Source organism: Alligator mississippiensis, chromosome 4 (assembly GCF_030867095.1).
Source record: "Alligator mississippiensis isolate rAllMis1 chromosome 4, rAllMis1, whole genome shotgun sequence".
Classification (NCBI taxonomy): domain Eukaryota; kingdom Metazoa; phylum Chordata; order Crocodylia; family Alligatoridae; genus Alligator; species Alligator mississippiensis.
The window spans coordinates 118,328,838-118,340,375 of NC_081827.1; the positions used below are offsets into that span (position 1 = coordinate 118,328,838).

Sequence of the window (11,538 nt, forward strand, 5' to 3'; positions counted from 1 at the left end):
GCAGAATGAGGATCCTATTAGCATGGTTTGCAGCTTTTGACTTATGTAAGTACCACAACTGTTCAGGGAGGGTCACTTCTCTTTGCATTACTATTCTCTAGAACTAGTACTTGTGCTGAAGAGTATGATGCACTTGCCTGAACAGTGGATAAAACAACTACCCCCACCCTCCATCACAGTTACACTTTAATAGCAGCACTGTAGACTGACTACACAGGTCTCTGTAGACACACACCTTTTTATTTTAATAAATAAAGTAGTACAGGCTCAGGCTTCTTTTTTTAAATCACATATACAGAACAGGAAACTCTGGCCCTGAGCAAGTAACACAAGTCAGACTATTAACCCTGGGGAGGAATGCATGCTCCCTGCACAACACTGAAGACCTTAATTGGAAAGAGAGCTCCCATAGGCATATTGTATGGTCAAAGACTAGGTAACATAAAAAAGACAAGTGGCCAACAGAATGAGTTGGCCTAACTGGACCACTAGTCTTACAGCCACAGCAGTACAGAACAGAGCCAAGAGCCCAACACTCTCCGTTCTCTAGTGTCACTTCCAGATGAGTTGGTCATCCCCTCATTTTGATCAATACATAAATCACCACAAAACTGAGTCAGGCTAAGCACAGCAGGTATGCTAAGTTATTCCACTGAAGAACATAAATTGGATGACACAGAGCATTGAATAGGTACATTTCAAGATTAAAGTTAGCAGACACTTTTGCATCTCTTCAGTATGGCAGTGGAACAGATTCCACTTTCCCTCAAAGAGGTTTAGTCCAAAAACTTCCTGTTGGCATTGGCACCAAAGAGTGCCACTCGGATTTCTGGCATCATCTGTCGAGAGAACAAGCACAAGGGTGTTGGAAGATGCTTCACATATACTGTACACTTTAAGGAGCAGTAAAATAACTGAGCACCTAGTTGCTTGATTACAGGAACCTGTGGGTGATGTGCCAAACACAAAAATAGCTCAGGAAAATTCCAAACAACTCCACGTTGCAGACATGACTGAAAACAAGATTTGTGTGAGCGTAGTCAAGATCCTAAGCAGAGGGACAAGGTCACTCCAAAAAAGTAACAGAGAGCTACTGCTATTTAGGCAATAGCCAGATTGCAATACTCATTCAGGACTGCCAGAGACCATGGCCAGAAGGATTCACTTTTCGCTAGGGAACAGACTGGGCTAAATCTACTATCTGTATCAGATAATTTCTGTATCAAAAAAATCGTTCTGGGTTTAGGATGGACTAATCTATATCTAGTTTAGATTTAGACATTTGACTAGGGAAGTCTATATTTCCCAAGCAAAAGACTCCACGTAGGCACTCATAAATGAGCTCCTCCCACAAGTCAGGACAGCTGATAAGAGTCTTTGCTTGTCAATCTACCTGAAACAAGAGACTGCCACAAATCTTACTTTGAAGATTTGGACTTTGATGAAATTCAAGGATGCTAACTGCAAGACTTGGCTAGTTCAATGTTGGGAAGATGATGAAGGCACAAAAAGGGAGCTGGGTGAATAGATACTTCCCAACCTCAACTTCTCCTTCCCCAAAGTTACCTGCTGGGCTATGAGATCCAGCCGACTTTCCAGAGTATTGGAAACCTTGATTTTCCCATTACTGTTATAGATTTCAACACCTCCAGCACTAGAGAGAGAAAAGATTCAATATTATGCATCAGAACTTGACAGAGCTAAATACATGCTTGAATGCACCTCAAGGAGATAACAAACCAAAGGTGCTGCCCACTATTCATTTTTAAGCAAACTTTAGTCTGAATTGCATTGCTCTTGCTTTCTAGACAGCAACACTAGCCCTAACAATGCTTTGGCCAGTAGGGATCTGAGCAAGAAAGAAGTTACATTTTGAGGTACTGAGTGTTCTTCACAGCATCCAATAAATAAGAATGTCTGACAATTTTCAGATCTTGGGAAGAAAGAGAGCAGCCTACAAATATTCTTAAGAGAATGATGTTTCTTACACCATTTATACTGTTTGTATAATAAAATAAATTAAAAAAAAAGGCATCACAAAAAAATTCAGCAGACACTTTGAGGCTTGTGATGTGTGGGGAGGCCGGAGTAGCTATTTTATGGATTTTTTTGGACTGTCTAATACACAGTTGGATGCAATCACAGAGACTGGAGTATAATCCAATTAGTTCTTCTTACTTTTATGTTTCTATCACTGAATCTTATTTTGAGATCTTTGTTCAGGTGTTTACTATGTAACATGAAAGTTATAACTTGCACCAGCCCTTAGGACTCTTTTTTTGCTTTATCTTGAACCTCAAAGTCCACTCAAAGACTGGAAAAGTTATGCCATGTTTCTACCTGCTGTTGACTGCAGACAATCTGCCCCAATTTTATGATTAGTTTGGGAAGGTAGCAAGCATGTCTGCTTGCTTATTAACATCATTACTTGGTTAGAATAATTAAGCCTGGTAAGAATTAGTTACATGCAGATTCTCTGGTGCTAGCTTCCACTAAACAGCAACAGATATGCTCTGAGGGTACTACTTTCATTTTTTAGAGGAGTTGCTTATTCAAACTCCCTCAACAACTAACAGTCCATTGGAGAACTGCATTGGATTACCACCCTGCACCAATGGCTGCCGAATTCCTTACATTTGCTCTGGCAGGAATGTTTCCTGATCAACATGAACATCAATGTCTTTTTTTGCAGCAGTTTTGTAGGCAGGAATGCTCTTCTGTACAGCAGCCTAGAACAGAAATAGATCCTTAGTTAAGGTCAAAGAGCTTGGGGTGAATTGAATTCTTTGCTCAGACATGGTGCATGTGATTAGCATTAAATCCATATTAAGGAAAGGGGAACAGCCAGAACTCATGGACTTGTTCATTTGTCTCACCCTCTTCTGGAAGAGACTTACTTTTAAAAGCCATTTAACTCCTGTCATCATGCCTTATAGTGTGAGAAGGCCCAAGGCACTTTCTAAACAAAAGACATTTCCTGAACTGAAAAGTATACAATACCAACGATCAGGTAACTGCAACACTTTTATCTATTTATTTTAATTTGGTAGCAAGTTGCTTTACTGCGTTAGGACTTTGTCTGCCAGGTTTCAAGCATGAGTTCCATGCTTTTAGCTATGGAGACACTGTTTCCCATTCTAGTCATCTTACCTTTACCAAAGGGAGATCCTGTTTCCGGCAGCGAACAAACACCTTGTGCTCAAGCAGCTGAAAGAATCCCTGTGCAAAACAACAACTATGTTAAAATAGAGATGGAGGAAACTTCTATCACCACTATAATTCATTAGCCACAAGGCAATGAGAAATTAGTTTAAAGTCCAAGAAATGGCAGAAGCTTCCCATCTCACTGAGTGACTATCAAACTGTCCACTGGTTACAAGCCCTCTTATCACAGTCATCCTGAGATAGGACTTACTATTATCAATAATGTGAAACCAATAAGAACTTATAGATTGCACTGTGTAAGAGCTGGACAGTCCAAATTTGCAACTAAAATGCTGTTAGAGCTGGCCAAAATGGGCACTGAAGGATGGATGAAGAGAAGCAGGTTGAGGGGCATTAGTATTTCCACATGGACCAGGCAAGCTGCAACTACGTAAATATCCTGCACAGCTTTTTCTTAAGGTCTGCAACAATTCTAAATCTGTCCAGTGATCTCCAGTTCTGCTGAAGTTCTATAGAAAGAAGCAGACAAGTGGGAGACTAGAATGCCCTGAATTTGTGACTCAAGACAAAATGTGCTCCACTTTGCAGGTTTATTATTGCATGCAAACGCACAGCAATAAACAGGGATAAAAGCTACATGTATTACTGAATTGTGCTATGTCAGTGTTATAATGCAACCTTATTTGGCAAGTCTGAGCTCAGCAAAGGAGGGGAATGAATACAAAGTTAATAACAAGGCTGGAAAGACAACTGACTGTGCTGGAGAGTCTTTGGTATTTTAAGCTGGGGAGCGCACAAATAAAAATAGAATTCTTGGCAAAAAGGTAGTGTCTGTTTCAGGCTCTTGTATTAGCATAGCAGCTAGCACAGTTAATGGAAGCTTACTACTTTAAAACCTTGATGTTTGTAGCTGCTATATGTCAAAAAAAGGTAACTATTTTGACTAAAGTAACATCCAATGCCTGAAGCCTGGTTATGGAGGTAGTGAAGCAGATCTAGTTAGATGTACTATGTCACTTAAGTTTATGCAAAGCTATAGTCACATAAGTCTTGGCTCACTGTCTAAAATTTGAAATGCAAACAGACAGGATCATGAACTATTCAGTTGGGAGAAAAAGCTTTTAACAAGCATGCATTTCAAGAGCTCATCCCAAATATATGTAGTGAAAGCTTAAGTACATACTCCTTCATGTTTACTCTTCATCTGTCCTGAAGCAATGACAGTTTAAGAAGCAAGTTACTGTTTCTGTGAGCTTGTGACAACTGTCTCTCACATTCTTATGAAACTTCTCAGGAACCTAGATGGCACACCCCAGACAACAGGGCCTTGCATAAGGCTGAAATATGACTCCCAGGTCTAGTGGGAGTAAATTGAAAAAAACATGTTCTAGGTGATCTCTATACTGCAGTACTTCCAGAGTGGGTTCATGTTTGAGGTAGGACTGAATAGACAGTTTTTTGCTGTGGTTGGAGTATTTTACCTGTAGAATTAGTCCATCCAGGAGAGCTTGGTACCTAGCAGTATCCTTCACCACCTTGGCAAGTCTCTGCTTAGCTTCATTCAACAAGTCCTACAGAGAGAAGAGATCAAGTGAACAAACAAGTGGGCTCTGCTCATTTGATTCTATGCTTACCATCCCTCTGTATGAACAGGACAGACACTGTGCCCTCCCAACAAATGAACTTCTCTTCCAGCAGCTTCCCAGAGCCCTTCCCCCAGCCCTGTTTAGAACTTAAGGCAATAAGTAGACATCAACTCCTTTCCTTGGAAAAGGGAAACCTTGGTAATAGAATAGCTTTTAACTATTATCTTGTTCAGATGGAATAGTATTGGTAAAACTGAGTAAGAACCATTTCTCCTACACTATCAACTGCACTAGCATGACATCAGAAGACTTACTGCAGGCCACACTAGAGAGCATTTGATTACCCTTTTGGTCTTCTACCTGCACAAATCCCTCATATTAAAAAATGAGGCTTCCTGTAATACCAATAACTTTCTTGGCTTGGCCTGGTTAAAATAAGATAGCTAGGCAACTCTAAGGGAAGACCACTGTCAGCCATAAGTGTCAATATAGGAAGCTTACAAAGAAGAGTCAGGGCCAAGGAATAGCAGCGTCCATCCCCTGCAGCCCCAGCCCAAATGCTCACCTGGTAGCCTTCACTTGTGAGAAGGCAGCTACTCCCCACATGCAGGCAAACAGTATGCTATGCCCCGGAACATGGGTCCAGAGAAACCAATTCAAGAAGCCCAGAACCCAATTTTGCCATTCCATTCCTAGTAGTGATTGTCTAGTTTTCAGAGCCAATAAAAAAGGAATAATTTTTATGTGTTTAAGGAGCACAAACAAATATGGTTCTAGGCCTTTGCCCATAAGACATGTAAAAGAGCTGTGCAAATAGCTATTTTAGTTTGGTGGCCGAACTTTAGGGACATATACACACAGAATTAGTGTGCTCCCTTTCTCCCCTGCTTTAAGACTGAGGTTCAAGTCTTTATTTCACTTGTTCCTTGGTGTGTTTTAGAGTCCATTTTTAAGGCCTTTTGTAGCTTGTGACCTAGAATATTTCAGGAGGAGGAAGTGTTATGAACTATTCAGAAGCATGTGGCTGAGTCAGCTGATAGTAGCCAGAAATTCTACAGCATGGACTAATTCAGTGGAGTCAATTCTTTCAACTCCTCCTGTGCAGCACATTTTAAGTCTTTCTAAATTTAACCTGGATTATTAGTTTGGTTCCAGGATGAAAGAAATAAGATTTTTTAAATATAAAAATGAATGCCTCTTCTCAGAATAGTGTTATTCAAACAGGACTATTTTAATGGCTCAGAGCACTACCAAGTACCTAAGTTGTCCTGACTGAGAGGCAGTCTATACAAGAATTTTAAAGCTAGATGGAAGAGGTTCAGCACCATCTTGCTGAGGATGACATAACAGGCCCAGGGCAACATAGGCGCATGGGTGACTGGTGCCTCTTGAGTCAGTAACTTGAGGGGGCAGGTGGAGTCCCCCGGCGGCCAATTTCACTGATTGCACTCACCAAAAAAGTCCCATGGCCACTTTTGTTGGTGGCCCCGCCCCCTGGCCGGTGCTCACAGGGTGGGCACCAGGGCTCCTGCCTGCCCCCCTGCCTGCTGCCTAAACAGGGAGCATGGCCTGACAGGGGGTGCACCAGCACCCTTAGGAAGTGCATGTGCACCTCTGTGCACCCCCTACACCTCGCCACCACATAGGAGTGAGATTTGTGGAGCTTAAGAGTTATATTCCCTAGGATAATTATAGAAAGTATCACTTTCCATATTTCTAGGCATAAATTGGTCACCAGATGGACCAAGTAGTAAAACTTTTCATCCACAGGCCTCTACTGGAGATGGGTCCCTCCATTAAATGTTATTTCAAGCCTACTTCCTGAAACCTAGCCATTTTAGAATTACTACAGACACTAAGTTCTAGTTGCCTAGAACAACTGAACATTTTGTAGACCAGTTCACCCACAGTTAATTCCTCTTTTTGTACCACATTGTGTAACAAGCATTTCCTAGCCTATGAACAAGTATCAGACACTGTCCAAAAGCAGAGCTTAGCCACAGGCTGCAAGTGAAATTTCTGGCAGAAACAATGTACTTTCCTAGAACATCAGATAAATTAAGCTGTGAAAGCATGACACCAGGACAATTTATTAAAGCTGAGCGCTTCACTCTTAAATCCTTCTTAGTTGATGGTAGTCTTTCAAGACAGCTAGTGAAACCTTTCTGCATGTTATGTGGGCTTGGAGTCCACTACACTTAATTTCTATTAAATTTAGCAGTGTTAATGGTTAGAGCAGACTTCTTATGTAAGGACATGGAAAATCCCCTGCCCTTTTAACACAGGCATGTACTCACAGCAATAAGGTCATCTCTTGCTCTGAGGACCTTCAATCTTGCCTGATTCATCAGGTTGGACATCTGACTGCAAGTTGCATGGAAAAGTTAAATCAGTGTATCAACAACTAAACAATGACAGTAGAATAGCGAAATTTTAACTGTGTAGCTTGACATTTTTAAGTAACGCTGTATCATTTTGAACACAAGCTTGGTCACTTATCTGAACCTGCTTCAGGAGCAGCAGCAATAAATAGCTTACTAGAAAGGGCAGCTTGCTGAATGACAACAAAAGCAAAAAAAAAATTACTTAAGAGACAGATAAGTGCTGAGATCAGCACAAGAAAATAACCTGTATCTAAGTTATGAAGCATGTCTGCTAGACAGTGGGGGGGGGGGGGGGGGGGGGGGAGGGGAGACCCTCTAAATCACAGTAACCCAACAAGAACTCCAGCAGCTGTCTTTAGACCTGGCTTGGGACCAAAACCAGCCACTGTCCAGTATCTAAAAACTTGCCAGAAGTCTCCCCCACACATGCTCAGATGCTTCAAAGTTCTTTTCTATACTCATGCTATAAGACTAATTTTTCTTACCAAAACATTCCCGTCACCCCAAAACCTCCCTTTACTGGAATCTATTTTCCTGCATGCAGCTGCAGTGCTTGGTCAGCACACTACTTGTTGCTGGAACGGTTTCAAGTTGCAGTTTACCAGGGAAAGTTATAAAACAGCAACAACACTGGGGCTGCCTGGAGCTTTAAGATTACATTGCCTTATTTCACAGCCATGAAAGTCTGTTCTGAAGTGAAAGTCTGTATTCTGCAATACTTAATGGATTAGCTGTGCCGTCCCCATTTGCTAGGGGAAGATTTTATTTGTATATCTATACTCTATAATGGCAAGATGAATGTTCAGGTGCTGAAGTAAAATAGGCAGCCTAAGCAACTTACATTTTCTTTTGTTGTTCAATTTGTTTCTCCTTCTTTTCATAGTACTCCATGATTTTCAGTCTCTGCGTCTGCACGAGCCGACCCTTCTCAATGTTGAACTCTTCTTCTGCCTATGGTGAGAGTCAGAGTTGAAATGAAGCTGACTCCACAAGTGTTTGGAAGGATGCTCAGTTTATTCACATCAATAAACTAGAAGCAGGAGGATGAGAATTATGGCCCTAACTAGACAAAGCATTTACTTAAATCTCAATGTAGTCAAGGGGACTTAAATGTATATTTTGCTAACCTAGGGACTTTGTCATTATTCTCCAAACAGGAATATTGCTGAAGCCACACTATCGATTTTTTCCTTTAGATTTTGTTTCTAAACAGGCGAAGATGTATAACTCAAGTATTAGCCAGTGAGCAAATACTGGTGTGCTACCTAGCAGCAACCAAAAGTTCAGTTCAGGACACTTAGATAAACATAGGGTAATCTTTGCAAGTGGAAAAGATATGGAAAACAGACACCACACAACAGTATGAATCACAATGATGTGTGGTAATCTGACAGTTATTACAGCCTGTATAGTACCCTTAAACAGCTTACATTTAGAGGTTACTTATGCAAGGCTACAGGCAGGAGGACTTACTGCTTTTTTAGTGCAGTCCACTAACATATATGTAAAACAGGCCATGAAAGTGGGCAATATTAACAGTGTCCAGCTATAGATGTGCAAGGAGTCTCAACTGGTGACTAAAGAACATCACCTTTATTTAGAAATAAGGGGGGAAAGAAAAAAAAAAAGCATTTCTAACATGTATTAGTGTTTAACAATCAATCTAATTTCAACAAGACTTTGGCATAATACAGCCAACCATGCATTAAAAAAAGAAAAAAAATAGAAAAAAAAAAGCCACCATGACATTTTATGAATCTATCAACCTTTTGTTAGCACGTGACTGTGCCACACAACCTGGACACTATTATATTGGTTCTCATGGAGAGGGTTGAGTATGCATTTGCTGAATGCAAGACAAGGTAAGTGCTTGGTTTTTGCTTTCATCCCTTAAATTTAAATCTGGTTTTAGTTCATTAACATCTGCAAGACCACAGCTGGAACTAAGAGGGTAGTTACACAGGTTTATTGTTAATCCCATCATGGTGCCTGTTTACACACCAGCCATCATCGAAATGAGGCAGCCAGCATTGACTTGCATCTTTTTATTGCACTGCAAGTCTATGAGAACACATAGCTAAAAAGGAACTTCTTTTGATTTAGGAGAAGATAGTCCCCACTTAAGCCAAAATGGAAAGTGAGAATGAAAGCCAATTTAATTTTCAGAAAAAGTTCTGGATAAATCTTAAATACAGCCTGCAGTGATCACATTCATTTGTTTAAGAACCAATAAATTTCAGAAGCAAGTAATTTAATCCCATCTGTTTGGGGCAAAAAGTCCCAGTTTATATCATCATCAGATCCCCTGCTGTGTTGAATCAAAAAGTGTTCTTCCATTTTAATACCTTCACATGTAGGCATTCACAAGATGTGGAAACAACATCAGCTCAGTTATTTTGATTATGTTACTCTGACATTAACTTAATTCAGTATCTTACATTTTGCTATGCAGTTACTCTGTGCATGTGAAGCAAGTCAGTTGCCTCATGGAAATATTATAGGCCTGTTTCAGGGGTGACTAGAAAGCTAGTTAGGCTGTCACACACAGTCCTTTTTGCTGTTCCACACATGATATTTTTACCTTAGCATCTATTTCTTCAGCCTTTTCATTGGCTTCCTGCTCAATGAAAGCCATCATATGCTTGATCTGTAACAGCAAAAAAAGCAGTTATATTTTTGCAAGAAAGCACTCAAGAAAAGCAAGCTTTCTGCCCCATGAACTCCACAGTACTCCCCCCCTCATATATAGTAGCATTGCCTTCACAGAAAGGAAGTCTTCCCTACTGGCAAACAGAGAAGTCACCACAGAATTCAGCAACATTTAGATTAGAAACAAAAAACTGAAACCTGATCTCAACAGCCTCTATCACTGCTCCTAAATAGTACTGGTACAGCCTCCCTGGGCTACAAGAAGGGCCAACTGGGTAGTCTTTTAAGTGACAAGTGTCCATACACAAAGATGTGTTGAATCATTTGCAACAGCTTCCCATGTCTCTGGGTTGGTACTTGGGATCATCACAAGTTAAGGAATTGCAGAATTTGAGAGGAGGAGAGTTGATGTTTCTTAGCAAGTGCAGAGCTCCCCTCAGACTAAGGACAAGTTTTGACTGCTTCAGAGAGAAGAAAAGGACCTGCAGTGAAAGTGAAGGATTCAAGAACTTTGAGGATCCAAGCTAAGCTCATAAATATTTGAGAATCAAAGGCAAGTCGCTGAGGATCCGCTGCTACAGGACTGCAGGGTCTGCCCCAGAACGGATACTTGGAAAAGAAATAGACCTTTGATAGCACTACAATTAGAACGGCTGCTCAGGGAACTGCGCCTGCTGACTCCAGAGAGCACAGGGCAACAGTGCTGTGACAAGGCCCAGCAAAGCAGACGATCCTAGATCACAAAACACTCTGAAGTGCATCTCCTCTCTTACTGAAACGCAAAAAGACCTCCAAAGAGTGGGACTTTGAATGGTGATGGCCTTAACGAGCACTACAAGGTGCATTCTTATAATGAGAAATTAGTTTCCGCTGAAGTTGGAAGATCTTGCACGGGAGAGTTTCCCAGGGGAAGAGGACTAGCGTTCCCTCCCGCCACAGGAAAAGGGGCATTTTTCTTATACCACCCACAGGGATTTACATCTGCTACGTGAGCCGCAGCTGGCGCCAACCAGGGTCTGCGGAACGAGGTATGTAGGTATGAATGCAACTCTCTGTGCAGAAGTACTGTGAGAATCTCCACAAACCCTGGACACGGTAAGAGGAGGCAGTTTCCTGCTCTGTCCCATGACCTACATGGCAGCGACGTGGTCGGTTTACTGTAAACTGCATTTTCATTCCAAGGGAGGGCGGGGGGAGAAAAGCAGTTAGAGATGTCAGGTGCGACTGCAGCAGCAGCTGGTGCTGGGGGGCAGCGACCTCTCGGGCTCCTTCCCACAACCGCCAGCGCCCGCTCAAACCCGTTTTTATTACAAAGGACAAGCGCCGCGCTCGAGGCCTGGCTGCGCATTGGTGCTGGGGAGTCCTGGACGCCCCTCGCCCCTTTCCCCCCGGCCCCGCGCCGGCACCTGCTTCTGGACGTCGGCATCGCTGAGCGCCATGGTGAGGCGGGCGGTGACGTGAGCAGCGGCGGCGGTTGACGCGGGGAGACCGTTGGGCGGTGGTTGCGGGCTCCGGGCCGGGCGCTGAATGGAATCGAATCCGGTCGGGGTCACAGCTGCTGCCTGCGTCACACCGGCCCCGCCCACAGCCGCGCGCGCCAATGGGAGCCAGGAAGAGGGCGGAGCCTAGCTGCGCATGCGTGCTGCCGGCACGGAATGGTTTCGCCCGCCTGCCCTGAGTGGTCTGGGCGGCCGGATCACGTGATCTGGCGGGGCTAGAGTGGCGGGAAATACCACGGGTCGGGCAAGACAGGG

The 11,538-nt window shown here is 42.6% G+C and overlaps 1 protein-coding gene across 1 annotated transcript; it reads right to left on the reverse strand.

The window, feature by feature from the left end:
- Positions 1–218: 218 nt before the first annotated feature.
- Positions 219–11,337, reverse strand: ATP6V1E1 (ATPase H+ transporting V1 subunit E1). Its single transcript, XM_006261822.3, has 9 exons — positions 11,191–11,337; positions 9,717–9,782; positions 7,977–8,086; positions 7,049–7,115; positions 4,647–4,736; positions 3,151–3,219; positions 2,635–2,729; positions 1,567–1,654; positions 219–839 (listed from the first exon to the last, which is right to left on the reverse strand). The coding sequence occupies exons 1-9, from the start codon at positions 11,221–11,223 to the stop codon at positions 777–779; spliced, it is 681 nt and encodes a 226-aa protein (XP_006261884.1). The 5' UTR covers positions 11,224–11,337; the 3' UTR covers positions 219–776.
- Between the last annotated feature and the right edge of the window lie 201 nt (positions 11,338–11,538).